The sequence below is a fragment of the Nicotiana tomentosiformis genome, chromosome 12 (assembly GCF_000390325.3).
Source record: "Nicotiana tomentosiformis chromosome 12, ASM39032v3, whole genome shotgun sequence".
NCBI lineage: Eukaryota > Viridiplantae > Streptophyta > Magnoliopsida > Solanales > Solanaceae > Nicotiana > Nicotiana tomentosiformis.
In genome coordinates this window covers 36,705,783-36,726,692 of record NC_090823.1, presented here as the reverse complement: position 1 = coordinate 36,726,692, position 20,910 = coordinate 36,705,783, and the positions used below count along the sequence as shown (strand labels likewise).

The 20,910-nt window shown below is 37.4% G+C and overlaps 1 protein-coding gene across 4 annotated transcripts; it reads left to right on the top strand.

Annotated features, from left to right (window-relative positions):
* Positions 1-15,027: 15,027 nt before the first annotated feature.
* On the top strand, positions 15,028-20,705 carry LOC104098259 (transcription factor bHLH153-like). 4 transcript variants are annotated; one of them, XM_009604944.4, is made up of 7 exons: positions 15,054-15,275; positions 17,058-17,172; positions 17,342-17,486; positions 18,040-18,105; positions 18,343-18,408; positions 19,844-19,891; positions 20,112-20,705. In XM_009604944.4, exons 3-7 carry the CDS (start codon positions 17,385-17,387, stop codon positions 20,235-20,237), a joined length of 408 nt encoding a protein of 135 aa, XP_009603239.1. In that variant the 5' UTR covers positions 15,054-15,275; positions 17,058-17,172; positions 17,342-17,384; the 3' UTR covers positions 20,238-20,705. The 4 variants fall into 4 exon arrangements, with proteins under 4 accessions (XP_009603241.1, XP_009603240.1, XP_009603239.1 ...); XM_009604943.4 differs by having other exon boundaries at positions 17,339-17,486; XM_009604946.4 differs by lacking the exon at positions 17,058-17,172 and having other exon boundaries at positions 15,028-15,275.
* Positions 20,706-20,910: the final 205 nt, after the last annotated feature.

Sequence of the window (20,910 nt, the reverse complement as noted above, 5' to 3'; positions counted from 1 at the left end):
TAAGCTAGAAGGTTATGCTCCTCTGGGAAATGGCCCATCTATCACATGCCGTACTCACATGCCATGAAGTGCTTTCAACATATAGGTTTCGCGGCAATGAGGTACGTTGATAAAGAATATAGTATTGCTGTATACTTAAACACCTATAGTTGACAGTTGCAGCCAGTGGGTGCTGAGCATTATTGGCCAATGGAACCATTTAAAATGGTGTGTAACAAGGATTATGTGTGTCAACGACAAGTGCAAAAAATAACATGTATACGGAACCAAATGGATGTTGGTGATACCGTTTATGCGCGTAAATGTAGCATATGTTCCCAAACAGGACACGACCGTCGTAAATGTCCTTCAGCTGGTTTGGGTAGTAGTGGTAATTCAACTCCCAGTTGAAGTTCATCCAATGTGCCAAATTATTAAGGATACACGTAGTGTTTTGTTGCAGTAATTTGTTGTAAAAAATGTATGTAAATGTTCAGCTTGCAAAATGTATGAAATAAAATTATGTTTCCATTGGGGTTAAATCTAATTGATATTTAGCATTAATACTTCAGTACAACAATTTAACATACACCCCAAGAAAAAAAACAATTGTCATTCGCCATTATCGTCGCTGTCTGGCACTATTTCATTGTCACTATCTTTATCTTCTTCGTCAACATCGTGTACGCACCCTTCAGGATCGAGGGCATCGTAATCTAGGCCCCAGTTGACACACATTTCTCGTATTTTATCGCTATCATCAACAAGACCACTTGCTTGATTTCTACAATAATATGGGACTCCTACATCCAACGTCTGTGGTAGAAACTTAGGTGGTTCCAACAGGATAATCAGGATAACTGTTGGGAAAATAGGATAATCACCGTCTCTATGTAATTTTTCATTTTCTAATAAATCCCAGTACTGATCCTCGGTTCCTCCCAGGTAGTTAAGATCATCCATTGCATGATGAACAACTAGTGCCTTTTCCATCTCTAGAATCTCCTTCATCAAATGCCAAATCACTTCTAGTTCATCTTTATGTGTGTTTGTTTGGAAGGTTGCAAACAGTGCTTGTGGCACAACAAGCCCATGCCAGCGACATAGTAATTCATAACCACATCATTTTGAGTAAAGGGGAATCCATTATAGTTTTTCGCTCCAAATTTGCATACCTTCAGGCTTTGTAGAATGCGCTTCGCCCTCAATAATGTGCCCTGCAACTTTGAGATCAATGTGTATATTGATAGGCTTATTTTCCAAGGGATGCAGAATACCATACCACTTGTCGTAAACCAAATCAGTATAGCAACCTAGCATATTTTTTTCAAGGTAGGGATCAATAGTGTTAAGACGTGTTCCATGGGGATCTGTTGAACAACCTTCACTAATTTGCCTCTTCTTGAACCACTTATTAAATGTTAGTTCATTTTTGTAATGGATGTTTGATAGGTTATAAGTACCTTTGTTTTAAGTTTTGATGATCTAACAAACTTAATGTGAAGAACCAGATGAGGAACCTGATCCACATTGGTCCACATTCCCAAGTGCATGAAAACAACCAGACTTAAGCTGGAGATGTTTGTCAGTACCTCAGAAGTTAAAGAATCAACAAGGGGAACAGATGGTCTTAAGTTCCCCTGGTGATTGTACCAAGTCAACTCTCCACATCTGGAAAGTGACTGACTGCACACACAACAGTATATCAAAGTGCAACAGTCACCTCCATTGGGAAGGACCTTGTACCAAAGTTGCTTACATCATTCAAGTGATGCCATCAATGTTATATTAACAATAAACCAAAGACAAAACATCACTTGAACACTTAAAGAATTTACTCAAGCACTCCAACAATGATTAATCCTCCAGTCAACAATTCTTAAGTGCATCAAGAACAAAGAACAACACGGCTACAGACCAGTTCCCATATCAAGTGATTGTATGTCCTTAGTTGAGTTGTAACTTTATTAAAGTTCTCAATTGTAATTCCTACTTAGCTTGTTTAGAAGCATTGTATAGGAAACCCTATGTAAATCATAAACCCTTGTGTTTGTGTCTTGTCTAGAGTTAGTCGAGTTGTAAAGTCTTTATAATAGAGTTATTACAAAGTGGCTTGTAATAGAGTGTTACAAGTTAGTGAGGGATTACGAGGTTAATTCCTAGGTTACTTAGGTTGTAATCTGAAAGTTGCTCAGTAGTGAAGTTGAAATCCTACAAGAGTAAGTCGTGGTTTTTAATCCTGTTGAGCTGGGAATTTTCCACGTAAAATTCCTCTTGTCATTTATTTATTGCAGTGTGCGTGGTTTCTGTGGGAACTTATAGAGAACCTGGTTCTCTATATAGTTTGGTGGACCCTTAAATTTTATCAATTGGTATCAGAGCGGGTTCTTTCTATCAGGCTAACACCTATAAAAGATCCTCATGGCTGCTCCACCAAACTTTGAAGAAGGTCAGTCTACCTACATGCCACCAAGGTTCAATGGCCAATACTATGGATGGTGGAAGACTAGGATGCATGACTTCATCATGGATGAAGATTCAGAGCTATGAGATGTTATCTGTGATGGACCCTTTGTTCCTACCAAGAATCTTGGTGACCCAGCTGTAGCCATTCCCAATTCGAGGAAGGAATTCAATGATAGGAAGGAATTCAATGACGCTGATCAAAAGGCCGTAAAAAAGAATTTTCGTGTGAAGAAATTTTTTGTTTTTGGCATTAGTCCTGATGAATACAACAGGATATCGGCATGTCAGTCAGCCAAGGAAATCTGGGAAGCCCTCCAGATAGCTTACGAAGGAACAACACATGTTAAGCAATCCAAGATCGACATGCTCACAACTAATACGAGCTCTTCAGGATGAAAGATGATGAATCCATCCAAGATATGCATACTCGGTTCACCTCCATCATTAATGAGCTTCACTCTCTTAGTGAAACTATTCCAAGAAACAAGCTTGTCAGGAAAATCCTTAGTGTACTGCCCAGTTCTTGGGAAAGCAAAGTGAACGCCATTACATAGGCGAAGGACTTGCAGACACTAATCATAGATGAACTTGTTGGCAATCTGAAAACATATGAAATGAAGAAGAAGAAGGACAATGAAATAAGAGAACCCAAAAGGGAGAAGAACTTGGTCCTCAAGACAGACAACAATGATTCAAGTGGTGAGGATGGTGATATGGCTTACTTGACAAGAAGAATCCAGAAGATGGTTCGCAGGAATGGAGGAATTCCAAAAAGGGGAAGTTCTAGCAAGCCAAAATATTATGACCTCTGTCATAAATGTGGCAAGTCAGGACACTTCATCAAGGAGTGCCCTCTCCTAAAGTAAGATCAGCATAAAAACAACTTTGACAAAGCAGCCAGGAGGAACTTAGTTCCTGATAAACGCTTCAAGAGAAAGAATGTCGCTGACAATGTTATAAAGCAAGCTCTTGCTACATGGGGAGACTCCTCCAGCGAATCTGAAGAAGAAAATGATCATGGTGATAGTTCAATGATGGTAGTGAAAAGTGAAGCAACTAAGTATGACTCAATCTTTGCCTTGATGGCTCAGTCTGATGATGATGAAGATGACGACGATGATGAGGTAAATTTTCTGGATGTTCAGAGAAATCTAAAATCTTATTCTCCTAAAAAACTCATATATTTGGCAAATGTGTTGATTGATGCTTATCACAGTCTTATAAATGATAAAGATGCTTTAACTGTGGAGTTAGGAGAAGCAGAATAAACCAGAGATGACTTAGTAATCGTTGTTGTTGATTTAAAGGAAATAATTGAGAGCCTGAAGAAAGAGAAGGATGCCTTAGATAAAAAAAATTGCACATATAGAACATGAAAGAGATGATCTAATGGTCATTGTGGTAGACCTAAAAGAGACCCTTGAGTGTGTAAGAAAGGAAAAAAGAAGTCTTAGCTGAGAGAGTTGCTAACATTGATCATGAAAGAGATGACCTATTTGTGGTGGTAGTGGACTTGAAGGAAACAATTGGGGAACCTAAAATGGAGAGTAGGCCTGAAAGTTCTCAAAAAGGAAAGGAAGTTAAAAGTGAGGCACACATTAAGCTTGAAAGTGAGTTAAATTTAGTGAAGTCTAGTCTGTGTGCTGAGCTTGAGAAAAACAAACAACTTCATGAAGAACTAGGAAGAGTGAAGAGTGACCTTGAAAAATTACTCAAGTGGACCTGGTCCTCTGATACTATCACTGCCATGTACACCAACAATGGGGGAAACAGGCAGAGGATTGGGTTCCAAAGGGAAAATATTCCCTACAACCCTCATAGCAAGTACGTTACTGTACCTGATAATTGGCTTTGCACTCACTGTGGTAACATTGGGCACTTTAAAGAAAACTGTAAGGCCAGATTTCAGTCACAGCAGAAAACAAAGTTTTTGCTAAAAAAGTAACTACTGATAGAGAACCTGGTCCCTCATATAAAAAATGCATGATGCCTGCTTGGACCAGAAGATCCCTCATTCACCCTTTTCCTCATTACAAGGGACCCAAATTCGTTTGGGTTCCTAAGTCTAACTCCTGATTTTTTTGTGCATGGAACAATGAAAGGGAGCAGCCTACAATAGTACATGGATAGCGGTTGCTCAAAGCATATGACTGGAAGTTCAAATGATTTTCTTTCACTTAAAGCCTTGCAAGGAGGGAGTGTATCCTTTGGAAATGGCAAGAAAGGTTACATTCTGGGAGTTGGAAGGATTGGGAAGTCTCTCACACTCAATCGAAAATGTATACTACGTGAACCGGTTGAAGTACAACTTGCTAAGTGTTTCCCAGATCTGTGACAAGGGAAACAAGGTGGAATTTGTGTCAAAAATATGTACAGTCACAAACCCAGTGACTGGTGAGGTGGTGCTAGTAGCAAAAAGATACAAAAACATCTATGTTGCTAATTTTGAGTCTCTGCAGAATGGTGATCTCAGCTGTCTAAGTGTTGGTGATGATGATGTTGAATTATGGCATAGGAGGCTGGGTCATGCAAGCTTCACGTTGCTGAACAAATTGTTCAGGAAAGACCTGGTTCGTGGTCTGCCCAAGTCAAGTTTCAAGGATCACAAAGTGTGTGATGCATGTGTAAAAGACAAGCAAGTCAGATCCTCATTCAAGCCCAAAAAGGAAGTCAGTACCTCAAGGCCACTTGACCTTCTTCACATGGATCTATGTGGACCCATGAGGGTGGCAAGTAGGGGAGGAAAGAAATATATCTTCGTTATAGTTGACGATAACTCCAGATTTACCTGGACTCTATTTCTCAGAACTAAGGATGAAACCTTTGAAGTGTCTGTTGCCTTCGTCAAAAGGATTCAAGTGAAGATGGGTAATAATGTAGCTTGCATCAGGTCTGATCATGGGACAGAGATCGACAATGCCAAATATGATGAGTTCTGTACTGAAAATGGTATCACTCACAATTATTTAGCTCCAATAACACCTCAACAAAATGGTGTTGTGGAGAGAAAGAATAGAACTCTTGAAGACATGGCAAGGACAATGTTGATTGACAGTGAGATCATAAAGAATTTCTAGGCAGAAGCTGTCAATACTGCTTGCTACTTGGTGAACAGGTGCATGATCAGGTCCCTTCTGAACAAGACTCCATATGAACTGCTGAATGGAAGGAAGCCCAAGCTGACACATCTAAGGACTTTTGGGTATAAATATTTTGTCCTCAATAATGGAAAGGAAGCTCTTGGAAAATTCGATGCCAAAAGTGATAAAGGAATCTTTCTGGGATACTCATCCCAAAGAAAAGCTTACAACGTATACAACAAAAGGACTCAATGTGTTGAAGAGAGTATACATGTGATATTTGATGAATCTCACCTCTCATGTGAGAAGGACAGACGTGTTGACCAAGATGGAGAACCTTTATCTGTTCCAGATGAAGTTATTGACATGGCAAATGGAAAGGCAGACGTGATGAGTCATGTCAAGAAATCCCGTGAAGATGATGCAAATACATCTCCATCCATTGGAGAGGAACCTGGTCCCACGATCACAATAATTGAAGCTGAAAATAGAGTTGCTGATGCAGTCCAAGGTACTCCATTTGCTGAAGTAAGAAGCGGCGAATAACCTTAGTATGGCACCTAGTTCCTAGACCCGCAAGAGGAGCTTCATCAATTTGAAAGAAACAAGGTATGGTACCTAGTTCCTAGACCCGCAGATCGAACTATCATAGGGACCAGGTGGGTATTCAGGAAAAAACTTGATGAGTTTGGAAATACAACAAGAAACAAGGTAAGGCTTGTAGTTCAAGGCTACAATCAGAAAGAAGGGATTGATTATGATGAAACATTTTCTCCAGTTGCTCGAATGGAAGCTATCAGAATTCTTATTGCCTTTGCATCTCATATGGAATTATTCCAAATGGATGTCAAAAGTGCATTTTTGAATAGTTTTCTGAAAGAAGAAGTTTATGTCAAGCAGCCTCCTGGATTTGAGTGTCATGAGCATCCTGAGCATGTGTTCAAGCTGGACAAGGCATTGTATGGACTAAAGCAGGCTCCCCAGGCTTGGTATAAAAGGTTATCAAAGTTCCTTCTAGAAAATGGCTTCACAAAAGGAAAAATTGACAATACTCTTTTTCTGAAGAAACGAGGGAGGAAGCTGCTCATTGTTCAAGTATATGTTGATGATATTATTTTTGGAGCCACAACTGACTCTCTTTGTGAAGAGTTTGCAAAACTCACGGGGAGCGAGTTCGAGATGAGTATGATGGGAGAATTAAATTTCTTTTTGGGACTTCAAGTGAAGCAATCTAAAAGGGGAACATTAATAAGTTAGCAGAAGTACATCAAGGAGTTGGTGAAAAGGTTTTACATGGAAGCATCTAAAGTTATTGACACTCCCATTGCCACAGCTACATGTCTAGACATGGATGAACCTGGTTCCCCTGTAAATCAGACCATGTATAGAGGCATCATAGGATCATTCTTGTATCTCACTACAAGCAGACCAGACATTGTGTTCAACGTGGGTCTCTGTGCAAGGTTCCAATCAAATCCAAAGGAGTCTCACCTGAAGGCTGCTAAAAGAATATTGAGATATCCTGGTTCTCTACTATCCCTCAGGTGAGAACTTTGATCTCATTGGGTATGCTGATGCTGATTATGCAGGATATCTGGTGGACAGGAAAAGCACGTCTGGAATGGCACATTTTCTGGGTTCTTGTCTCATCTCATGGGGTACAAGGAAGCAAAACTCAGTGGCACTCTCAACTGCTGAATCAGAATATGTAGCAGCTGCTTCTTGCTGTGCTCAATTGTTGTAGATCAAGCAGCAGTTGGAGGACTTTGGAGTGTACTCAGATTGTGTACCTCTCTTGTGTAACAATACAAGTGCACTGAAGATGGCCAAAAATCCAGTCCAACACAAGAGGACCAAGCACATTGATGTACGTCATCACTTCCTCAGAGATAATGTTGAAAAAGGGCTCATATGTATGAAGTTTTGCAGCACTGAGGATCAGATTGCAAACATCTTCACCAAAGCCCTGAGCAGAGAATATTTTGAAAGAAATCGCCTGGCACTGGGGTTGATAAAACCCAACTAATGAACCTAGTTTCCCAATGACTGATTATGAAAGAAATGTACAGGTAAAATTAGCTAAAAGTGTTTTCTGGCAAAGTCTAGCTCATTTCTATACCGTTACAAATAGAAACGCATGATGATTACAGAGCAGTTGATGCAGTGCATGCTGGTAAAAGGGGTTAAGCTTACATTTGCAAAACTTGTCAGGGAACCTGGTTCTCCTGACACAAGTTAGTAGCTTCTTTATTTTCTCATACACAATTTAGAACGGATAAAAACAATGCCACATCATCAGTGTATCAGTCTCTTTACCTTGCGTCTTTTGAACCAAAATGTCTCACTTGTTACTGAACGACCCGACTCCCAAAATAAAACTACTGCCTTTTCTTAACCGGTCCCTCTTCTCTCATAAATGCATCTGTCAAGGTCACAACTCCTCACATCAAACTTCAAACTCTTCACTTCCCCTTCTCTCTTCTCAAACCACTAATCTCTCTAGTAAACTCCATCATGACTGCGAATCAAGAAAACTCTGATGCTCTCAACAATACCCCCAATCAAGTCCACACCAGTCGAAATGCCAAAAGTAGACTCCTCGACAAACACCACCACCAGTCCAAACCCTAGAGTAGAGTCTCCCCCACACTTAGTCTCCTCACCTACCCACTGGTTCTCATCGGAGTCGCAAAACCTCGACTCCGAAAATGTTTGTGGCTACCAGCTCTCCTCCAGTCTCACCGGTAAAACAGAGTAAACATGGTGAATAGGGTAACCTATTCCAAGAGGGAAATCAGGAAACATTTAATTGATCCTGCTCCTTCTCCCCATTTCTATGCCGAACCCCTGTCTATGGTGGTGCCTAAGATGCGTTCTGATAGCAAAGAAGATTTGGATGATATGGTGATTGCTAGATTTTTAGGGCTAGGAGTAAGATAGTTGCAACTCCAGAGCCAACACCTAAGCGACCTACTGCACGGTTGTAGAAAAAGGAGGCTCTAGAGTTTGCTTTCAAGAAAAGTCAAAGGGGTCAAAGAAGGAGAAAGTTGGTAAATGATGAAAAGTTATACATGAAAATGCCGTTCCTGTTGTTAATATAGATGAGGAAGCAGAAGAGGAACCTAGTTCCTTGAGTCACAAGCCCTCGAGGCAGAAGCACTCTCTCTCTCAATCCAAAAGAAATACTTCTACCAGTGTTGAGAGTCCAACCAAGAGTGCTGATGCTGTTTCTAGTGAAAAGTTTGTGGAGAAATATGGTGATAAGACAGTGAAAGAGAATGGTGGAAAGTCTGATGGTGAAGAATTGGAAAATTCTGGTGAAAATGTGCATGAAAAGTCAGTGGAGAAGGGAAAGTCTATTCGCAAGTCAATGAAAAGAAAGTGGATGATGATGAGGAACCCGATTCCTCCAAGAAACCAAAAATTGAAGTGTCTGAGTTCTGGGAAAGAGAAGTTGAGAAATCAGAAGGTGCTGTGGGGCCGCACATTTGTCCCTGACATTGTGGAGCTTGCTGGGATGAGACAATTAGTGGAGATTTGTGATTTCCAACAGTGGACTCATTTGTTTACAAATGATGTTCCAAAAGTATATGAGGAGGAGGTGCGGAGTTTTTATGCCAACCTCTTCACAGTTGAAGATGATCACATCTGTGTGTTGGTAAATGGGGTGGACATAGTGATGGACTCTGCCGTGTTAGGGTTATTTTTGGGTGTTCCTGCTGAGGGATTGTCGTCTGTTTAGGGTGCCTGCTCATCCAATTTTAGAAATGACGCTGTCAAGGACAAGGCAATCCAGCAGGGGGAACGGGTGCATAAGAAGACACTCCTTCCAGTATATCATATGCTTTTTGAGATGGTTAACAAAGTGTTGCTTCCCCGCGCTGAAAGGAGATCTATTACGTCAAAAGCTGACCTGGTCCTTATGAAAGCCTTGGATGGTTTTACCACCATCAATCTACCTGGGATAATGATTGAGCATATGCAAAAAGTGGCAGACTTTAAGGATGGCAACCATGGGCTACCTTATGGGTTTCTTCTCACAAAGGTTTTCGAGTTCTTCAAAGTGCCTCTAGGACAGGCCAAAGTGGGCACTAAAAAGCAAACCTTCTCCAAGACCACTCTTGAGGAGTGTGAGTGTATTGACAAGGACGGAAGAGTTGGAAGTACCTGTACTATCTCTCAACTGATAAATGCTCAGAATAGTGCCACAGAGGAGATCCAAAAGTTGAAGGCAAGGAACGCGATTCTTGAGAGTCAGCTCAGTCAGCTACAAGAGGTACCAGGTTCCGGTAGTTCTCCCAACTCAGAGGTTGCTCGCCTGACACAGGAGAACGCTGAGCTCAGGAAACGGGTGGAGGACCTGAAATAAAGACTGCTCAATGAGCAAATGTCCGCAAATGCTCGCATGGATCTTGTCCTCAAAACCCTTGACCCCGCCTTGAAGCCCTCTTCCTCTAGTGCCCCATAAGCAGTGTCACCTTCAGTGTCCAGTTTCCAGTGTCATCTTATGAATATCTCGGTTGATACCTTTTTGTTGTTGGTACTTGTTTTTGTTTTTGTTTTGGAATTGTGGATGGTAACATTGAATCTGCTCCCGTTTGTAAAATCCAAATTGTTTTATGGACGCTTTCCCCCTTTTGCCGTGTATGATATTGTTTCTTTGTCTCTGTTTTCTATCATGTTTGTGTGTACACAAGTGGCATGAGTTAATCACGCTAGACTTCTTTTTGCAACTTACTTCGTATTCTTATTTTTATGATGCCAAAAGGGGGAATGTTTTTGCATAATTGAATAATGGTGTGTGCACTGATTAAGGGGGAATACAGATTCAGGGGGAACTAAATGGGGGGAACTAAATGGCCGTCCTATTTCTGGTCTTTGTGGCTCTTCATAGGAATTTCAATTATAAGTTTGTCATCATCAAAAAGGGAAAAATTGATAGGTTATAAGTACCTTTGTTTTAAGTTTTGATGATCTAACAAACTTAAGTGAAGAACCAGATAAGGAACCTGATCCACATTGGTCCACATTCCCAAGCGCATGAAAACAACCAGACTTAAGCTGGAGATGTTCGTCAGTACCTCAGAAGTTAAAGAATTAACAAGGGAAACATATGGTCTTCAGTTCCCCTGGTGATTGTACTAAGTCAACTCTCCACAGCTGGAAAGTGACTGACTGCACATGCAACAGTACAACACAGTGCAACAGTCACCTCCATTGGGAAGGACCTTGTACCAAAGTTGCTTACATCATTCAAGTGATGTCATCAATGTTATATTAACATTAAACCAAAGACAAAACATCACTTGAATACTTAGAGAATTTACTCAAGCACTCCAACAGTGATTAAGCCTCCAGTCAACAATTCTCAAGTGCATCAAGAACAAAGAACAACACGGCTACAGACCAGTTCCCATATCAAGTGATTGTATGTCCTTAGTTGAGTTGTAACTTTGTTAAAGTTCTCAATTGTAATTCCTACTTGGCTTGTTTAGAAGCATTGTGTAGGAAACCCTTTGTAAATCATAAACCCTTGTGTTTGTATCTTGGCTAGAGTTAGTCGAGTTGTAAAGTCTTTGTAATAGAGTTATTACAAAGTGGCTTGTAATAGAGTATTACAAGTTAGTGAGAGATTAAGAGGTTAATTCCTACGTTACTTAGGTTGTAATCTGAAAGTTGCTCGGTAGTGAAGTTGAAATTCTATAAGGGTAGGTCGTGGTTTTTAATCCCGTTGAGCTGGAAATTTTTCACGTAAAATTCCTCCTGTCATTTATTTATTGTAGTGTGCGTGGTTTGTATGGGAACTTATAGAGAACCTGGTTCTCTATATAGTTTGGTGGACCATTAAATTTTATCAATGTTGTAATGTTTCTTCAAATGGTTTTTGAATACAGATCTCTTGGTTCAGTTTAAGAAGATGTCGTATACCCTAAAGAATCATTATCATACACAACATAGCGCACCACCAATATGCGTTATGTGTATTGTCTTGTCAACCTGCAAAAGCTGCCGTTCTGAAAAAGCTGTCTTGTACCCTAAAGAATCATTATCACGCACAACATAGCGCACTACCAATATGCGTTATATGTATTATCTTGTCGACCTGAAAAAGCTGTCGTTCTGGAAAAGTTGTCTTGTACCCTAAAGAATCATTACCACGCGAAACATAGCGCACCACCAATATGCGTTATGTGTATTGTCTTGTCGGCCTGAAAAAGCTATCGTTCTGGAAAAGATGTCTTGTACCCTAAAGAATCATTATCACGCGTAATTTAGCGCGCCACCAATATGCGTTATGTTTATTTGCTGCCTATAAAAGCCTAGCACATTTTAGTTATTATTTACGCTTAATGAAACAATTAGGAAAACTTTCCATTAATTTTTTATTTTTCTTGCATTACGAAATGTCTAGACGCAATGACGTACCAAAGTGTTATTGTGGCAAACCTGCGATTTTGAAGCCATATTAGTCAAATTACAATTTGGGGCGCAGACGCTGGATCTATCACAACTTGTAAGTGATTATTTTGGAAAAAATGTTAGTTAATATTTTTTTTATAACTTGTTAATTAATAGTATTGTGTTATAATCCCCATTGGTAGGACGAAAATCAATGTAGATTTCAAGAATGGTATGATGAACCCATTAACCAGGAAAACTACAAATCATATTTGTACTATATTTGAAATATGACCGGTGAATACGAACTCCAGATCTTTAAACTACAACAATAACTTGCGGCAGTGAAGGAGAAAATAAAAGAGGCAGAAGAAGAAAAAAATAGACTGGAAGAGAAATTTAAGTGGTTGAAGCACAGATTAATGGGCGATAGTGATTAAACTAACACATGGATGTGTTGAGTTTAGTATTTTATCTTTATGTTTTACGTGTCATGTATTATCATTAATTGTACCGAATTTAAATTATGTTAAGTTGTCGTTTTTTTTGTGTTGTAGTATTAAACTAATAAATAACCCTAGAAATAAAAATACATGCATAAATTATGTAAAACATAAATAATGTTGCTATTATATATTTAATGTCATATATACAAATAACAATAAATGCTAATGTGTTCCACAACCCGTATGCTTTAAAGCATTGGCTGGCCTGAGGTACATCCCATCCCGCCCGGCTACGCTATCAGAATCATCCTCATCACGTCGCCTCTTTATCAGAGGATGCGCTGCAGCATGATCGTCGGTAAGGCTGGCAGACTCGATAGAAGCGGACATCGGTCCAGCAGTAACCTATAGAATAATAAGATATTTTAGTATATGAAATATAAATTACTAACGTACGTATTTGCTAAAATTTTTTAATGGTCATACCATGGTCTTGGTGGGCTCCTGAATAAAATCATCCATCTCCGGCATGTCAGTATCGCACAAAGTGGCCTCCGTGACGGGTGATGATGATGTCTTTAAAAAAATAAAAATGCTTTAGATACTGATGACTAATCAATGAGATAAAAATAAATAGAAATAATAGTAATACAAACAAACTTGCGCCTGAGTAGCGACACACTGCTCTGTCAGAACATCGGGGTGCACTGGAGTAGATGAAGTATGTGAAACATCCTTAGCAGCCCTTGATGTTGTTTTCTTAAGTTTGTTGATTAGAATTCGAAAGAGTTTGTGTTTGAATTATCATTTTTTTCATATATTTTTGTGGCTAATAAATAATTAAATAATTAATTTTAATAACTACAAAGATACTACGCAAAAGGGCACTACATTTTACTACGCTAAAGGGCACTACATTATAATTACGGGCATTGCATTAAAATTACGGGCACAACATAACACTACATGGAACTAAACAATATTAAAGTCACATATTAATATATATACAACAATAACATCTAAATAAGACTAATTATTCCTAAAATAATAATTTATCTATTTTACTAATCTTTTAGCACATAAATAATCTAATCCGGATAAAAAATAATAAAATAATTTAATCACAAAAAACCACGAAAATACATATATCACAGTAAAAAATAACTAATTACCATTTTTTATAACAACTAAAAATATTAATTATTCATAAAATAATAATTTCTCTATTTTACTAATTTTTTTTAGCACACTAATAATATAATCCGGATAAAAAATAATAAACTAATTAAATCGCAAAACAATTACGAAATAACATAGAACACAGTAAAAAATAACTAATAAGTATTTTTTATACATGAGTTTTAATAAAAAATAAGTCGGAATACCTCAATTTTAATTTTTTTGAAAGTTGAAGATTTGATGATTTGGAGCCGAAACGAGCAACCCACTACGCGATAACGCCTTAGATACGATAATAGCTTGGTACAATACCGAGAATCTATACTTTTTATGGGACCGATGAGCTCCAACTGAGTTTTTATTTCGTTAAAAATAATGTTGGAAAAAGTTGTTCAAAGTTAGTTGTACATTAGCATATGAATTTCATCGAGAAAAAGCTTGTCAAAATAAAAGCAATTGTAAATTAGTAGTTCACTCAAGATAACATTTAAATCGCTTTTTCAATATTTCACTTTGAAGTTCAAATATTGTGCCTAAATTCAGTATAATACTCATTGTCAACAACAACAACAAGTAGTTTCTCACAAGTGGAGTTTGGGGAGAGTAAGATCTATGCAGCCTTACCCGTACCCCTGGAAGGGCAGAGAGGCTGTTGCCGATAGACCCTCGACTAGAAAAAATGTCTGAAAAAGAAAAGGTAATTGTAACAAGTAGGAATGACAGCAAAATGAAATAAAATTAAATCCAAGAATGCAGTCAAACTTTAGGTATTAATAATCATTTATGGATAAAAGATATCATACTAGTACTAATACTAGCGAACTGAGTAAGACAAAGAGAAACGCTTGACTACCTACGAACCTTCTACCATAATCCTTAACCTCCACACCCTCCTTTCTAGGGCCATGTCCTAAGTCAGTTCGAGTTGCGCATGTCCCACATAATAATCTCTCCTCTAGACTTTCTAGGCCTACTTTGATAATACTCATTGACAAAGTGATTAAAATAATAAAATGATATTTCATGATAACAGGGTTTAAACAAATATAAAATATTTCAACCAAGAAGCTAAAATAACAATGAAAAATGAGTCAAACGTTCAGCTTACTCGATAAATCCCCTACACCTGAGATGAAGGGTTTAAATATCATTTGTAGTATAGCATTCCCTTCTTTTTAATGTGATATAAAAGTATTTTTTTCTTCTTAATAACAGTACAAAAATAATGGAGTAGTAAATAGTAAAATATATGCTTTTCACATCAGAAGTCATTTTCATTTTATACAAAAAAAAAAAAATTAAAGCAGAGAAAAACAGAATTGACATCATCCAGATTTAATTTAACTACTCCTTCCGCCCTTTTCCTCTTACATGGTTGGATATTAGCTGTCAAATAGAACTCTTTTTTCTTTTCTTTTTTGTTCTTCACAAAATCACACTCACAAACATATACTAGTACTAGTATATACTATAAAAACACTTTCAAAAACCCTTCCCACCTTCCACACTTCTCTTTTTAGTTAACTTTTCTCTTAGCATCATTCTTTATCGTCTCAGGCCAAACCCTTTTGCCAAAAAAGCTCTGTTTTTTCTTCTGGAGTTAAGCTGTTACTCATATATTGCTTTATTGAAACGTTGATTCTATGGAATTTGGATGTGGGTTTTGAGTAATTTTGAAGTGGAGTTCACATCCTCTGAGTTTTGTCACGTGTATTTCGAAATCGAGGTACTCCCTCTGTTTTGATACTGCTCTTTTTGTGGTCGTTCAATTCTTTATAGCTTAAAACTCTCTAATTTTAACATTTTTTTATTTTTTTCTTTTAAAGAAAGACATGGTTATAAATAAATCATATATATGGTCATCAAACTTTACATTTTTTTTTTATTTTGTTCGATAAGAATGATTATTTTTATATTTAAAAAGAATTTAACTTAATATTTTTCTTAATGGGATGATAACTTTAGTGTCCAATCAAACAAGATCATATAAATGGGACGGAAGTGAGTATTTGAAAACTCTTTGGTTTTAACAATTTTATTTTCTACTTTTAAAGAAGACATTATAATAGAACTTTATATGTGTGTGTGTGTAGCTTAGGTGTAAAAATTAATTCCTTTTCTTTTGGATTTTTAGTTAAACAGCATCTTATTGCTCGGTAGAATTTTCTTGTTGTTTCTATTGAAATTGATAATTTTCTTTGCTTTTCTAAGGTTTTGAGTTTGATGGGTTATGCTTGAGTCAATCTTATTGAATGTTTAGTTTAGATGATCTTTTCTAGAGTCATGTTAGTTGCTTGTAGCCTTTTAATAAGCTTAATTAGCATGATATAAGGTTCTGATTGTGAAAGATGATTGTGTACGCAAATGGCTGCTTTCATGCTTAATGAATGAAATATTAAAATTCTTGAAGTTGGTCCCACTAAAGTTGGTTTCTTTGAATTCAGTTCTTCTCACCCCTATTCACACTACAGAAAATTTAATACAGAAAAAAGACATCCATTATATCAATAGTGTAGCAAAAAATCTCCAACTTTTTCTTGGTGAACTTTAGCAGAATAATTGAGCAAAATTTTTTAAGCATAATATAATTTATGCAATTATATAGGCATAGATTCTGTTGTCGATAGTTGCCTTTTTTTAATGCATTCCTCATTATACTCTTAGTTTGTTTTATATAATGAGCACAGAATATGCATTCTTTATTCTGACATAGTTTATGTAATATAATAAACAGATGATGGACTATTTAATTGTTTATTCTCTTTGAAATGTATGTATTATTCTTCCATGACAGTTCCTTGGACAATCAAATGCCATTTATACCAAACAGTGCATTTATAAAATTGGTATGATGGATAGGTGGTTATTTTTTGAAAGTATTGCATGTTGAAGTTACTCCAGAAGTTTGATTGGATTGGTTGCATATACACTTTTTGTTTTGTTTTTGAAAGTATTGCATGTCCGGGCTAGCTTGTGCACACCAGCACAGGTACATGATAACTCTGTCCACCAAAGCTTGGATATTGGCTGCATATACACTTAATGATGTCCTTTAACTAATCAATAAGAATAGATGTTGGGTTGTGGATAGAAAAGGGAAAAAAGGGAGAGATGTGTAAAATATGGTTCTGTGGTGTGTACTTATATCATAAGGCTAGCTAAGTCAAAGACTTGAACGAGCCGGGCATTCTAAAATTGTTCTCCGCCTTCAGGATCTCTTGCAAGAAATAATTGATAACTGCAATAATCGTTAATCAATGCATTCTCTAGGAGAGAATAAGATGGTAGTTTTGCCTTCCATATTCTTGGTATACTTCCATATTCTTTATTTTATTTTTAAGCATTGTTGATGTGTTTCTTGGTCAGCTACCAAAGAATCTTGCTAGTTAACCATGTGAAATGGAAGCTTTTCACATTTGCAAACAAAAATCCTTAGTTTGGTGGTTTCTACTATAACATGTTTTGTCTCAGTTAAATTCCTCACTGAAAAAGCCTTCACTATGACCAGACACTATGATCATTCAACTTTTAACGGCCATCTGGTGCAACGTTACTGACAAAATTTGTTAAGTGGTGATAGTGTTTCTAATCAGCCTGTCTTTCAGGGCGTTGAGACAACAAAGGTGACTTCTAATAGCCATTTATTTGTCTGTCTATTGGTTTCCTAATAGCTATTCTCTTTCCTTTTATGTAGGAATTCTTTATGTCAATGTTTTGAGAATACATGGTGACTTCTGAAACACTTGTATGTCTATTAATATCCTAATATCCATTTTCTTTCCTTTTTAGTAGGATTGCTATTACTTTTCAGTGAGTTGAAGCATTAGAAGGAAAGATGCTGCAACACAAAAGAAGCCCTATTTCCCTTGAGCATAGCACCAGCCTCACATCTCTTACACCAAAACGACTTAAGGCCGATATGTCTATTTCCTCCAAGGTTTCTTCTCCTTCCTTTTGCTACAATGCTGTTATTGTTGTTGGCGTGCACATGTTTATGGACAGATATTTTTGATGAACTCATTCTCTTAAGTCGATTCTCCACTAGCTCGTGGAATTTGAGAATTTTCATTTCTTGGATACTTTCAACATGGGTTGGCAGTAATATACTGAATGATGAACATAAGATTCTTCGCTGAACAAAGACACTGTTCTGGTGTGTTATACATTTCACTGAAATTAAGATTTAATATTTTGATTGACTTTTAATCTTAAGGCTAAGAGTAAATCCGACCAAGAAAATCTAAAAATAGTTCCTTCAAGTTAACTACTTGGAGTCTCCGAAATATGTGACGGCTGTTGAACATATTTGATTGACTGCTCCGAGTCACAAATTTGTTTACAATGAGGAAATTAGTTATATATCAATCGATTGTGTGATACTTTTGAAAATTGTAAACTGGTGCATCTGTTTTTTAGCAATGTGCTGCAACCCTTATCATTGAGTTCTTGATATGGAGATTTTTCTCCTTTTGCCTTTTTCCTTGAAATAGGAGAAGAAGGAGAAGTTTGGTGAACGAATAGTAGCTCTCCAGCAGCTGGTGTCACCATATGGCAAGGTACATTCTGCAGGAATTGAGCAATGAATTAGAACAATTATTTCAAGGGCAAAATTTAATCTATATAGAATATGGTCTTTGAGGTACCAAATGGTGGAATATCTTAGTGATTGAGATTTTCCCTCGCACATGTATGTCCAAGTAGAGCAGCTCAAATTTAACAAGCTCACCCAAGTCTTACTAATCTACCAAATTTTCACCATATGGATAAAATTCTGGTTTCTGTTATATTTGCAGACAGATACGGCTTCTGTTCTTTTTGAAGCAATGGGATACATAAAATTCCTCCATGAACAAGTGAAGGTGTGTTCTCGACATCTTTTTTCCTATCTTTTTTCCTTCGTTCTATAGGCACTACATTACTGTACGTCTGATCAAAGACAAGCAAGTTAGTGGCTCCAACACGAATATCTTCTGAATGGAGTATCTTGTCTGGATAATTTCTTCTTATTATATAGAGATCCCTGCTGTTAGTGCTAGATTAGTCATTGTCTCTTTCCAAATTAGTAACGTATGTTTTTGTCAACTCCTTGGATGAGATTGGTTCTGGGAACTTCTATGCTGCAGCTTTGATTTCAACATTTAGTTCTATTTTTTTTATTTTCCACACTTGTTTGGATGCTTTTGCTCTGGTTATTCAAGTCCTTTTTTACTAATTTTTAAGGAATGGAGTTTGTTCTAGAAGTATTTGCACTGCAAATCTGGGTATTTGTATTTGCTATTCCAAAGTTATGATGATCTTTCCACACTGATGTTTTATTTTTTTCTTAGGTCTGGGCATTTTTGGGGCCTGGACAAGTTTTGTACACAAAGTAAGCTATTGAAATATGCTGAAAAAAATAAGAGGTCGATGAAGGTCTTGAAGTTAGATTTTCGGAATGCTTACTACAAATGAATGTAATTTTATGTTACTCTTACTGTGAAGATAAATGGAGAAGCAAAATCTTTAATTAAAGCTTTTTGAGGGTTCTAGGAAAGGATATATCATCTTTGTTTATCTTGTATGCTCGAGTTGGTGTTTCGAGTAGGTAGATTCAAGAGCAGTTTCCAGTTGTTGGAGGTTGTTCTGGTTATGTTCTCAATGCCTCTAATAATTTCTAGGAATTTTATATGGTTTTAGAAGATCTGTGTGATTTTGGAGTAGCATTGTTTGCACGAATGTACACGTGTCCCTCTAATAAACTTCGGTTGCTACTCATCGCAGCTTCCCCTATTTCTATGTCTTGGTTTGTAATTAGGTTTTTCATCTGTATTATTAAGTTTTAGGATTTTCACCATATACTTTTGTTCATAGTACTCCCAGTACTAAATTTTATGTCTGAAAATGTCCTAAGAATTTAAGTGATTGGAAGGTCATGTTTCCGTAATTTCCTCTTTCTACATTTTCTCTGCATCTTTTTGTGATTGTAGAGCTGAACTTTGAGAATTCAGAATGTTCACTTGTGAATATTGCATTCTAGTTGATGCAAGTATGTAGAGCCTTTGTTTTGTCCTATATTTCGAAGCAAAGGTTCCGCACAGATTTGAAACTTTCAGTGTGGTCTCTAAATCATCTGTTACTATATGGAAGGTGGAGCAGTGAAGGTTATACTTTGTCAAAGCGAATAGTTTTTACTGCTAGCTCATCCAGATCTTGGTTATGATAGTTTCAATTGAGCTACTATACTATGTTCAATCTAACTCATTTATGTTTCTGCCAAAAATGGAATACCTCATTTTGTTTTCCTGGTTCTTTCAGGTGTTGAGCGCACCATACCTCGGAAGTATGCCAATGTCTAAGACACAGGTTAGAGCCTGATAGCACCATTTCTGAATTTACTATTCTTGCATCTTCATCCGAGCATGAAAATAGGCAACATCTAAGCAGTAAAAAAAACCTTCATTACAACACTAGGAAACTCTATGAGACCTTAATTGCAATGTTATTCAAACTCTATGGTCAGTCATTGATGTCAATTATGCCATATCAACTGAAGTTGAAATCTTATTCATGTTTTCTTGTGAAGGAATCACAACCTTGCAGCTTGAGAAGCAAAGGCTTATGTCTTGTGCCAGCTTCATATACCGTTGGAGTAGTCAGCAGCAATGGTGCTGATATTTGGGCTCCCATTAAGACCTCACAAAAGTTCTAAAGAACAATGTGGGATTAACCATCAATCGTGTCCCATTTTAAGGCCTTGAATTAATAATAACACAAAGCATTTCCAAAAAATGCAGCCGGAAAATGCATCTTCCTCATGGAGCTGCAGGTATGGATGATTGTCCTAGCAGGGTGCACTTGATTTTATGTGGTTCAAACGTCTAAGGCTAACCTATGGCTCGTACTTGTGATAGATACTAGTAGCGAGATCTAATTTGAGGGCTAATATAAGGATAACATGAGCTTTGTGTCCAGGTATTAACAGAAATGTATAATGATGAAAGCAAAGTTATGTAGTGATCTTAGCTGGAAATGTATCAAGGTTGAACTTGTATTATATGAGAAGCATTGAGAAAGTCTAGAACAACTTATTAATTCAGGGACAATATTCTTAGCCACTGTCTTTTGTTGTTGTAATGATGTTCGTTTTGTTTAAATTATTTTTGCATTCTTCTCCAAAGGATGAAATTGTCTCGTCGATTCAATCTCTGTTCCTATATCGGTAAATCTTCATATGGCCATAAGGGTGGCATGTGGCCCGGTTAGAACCGGGCCCGCCCCAGGATCGCAAGTCCAAATGGGCGGTGGGCCTAAACGGTCCTAACCGGATAGGATCGGGACCGTGGGGAGGTGGGCTGGGTAGTGGGCTGGTCCCATAGGCTAGG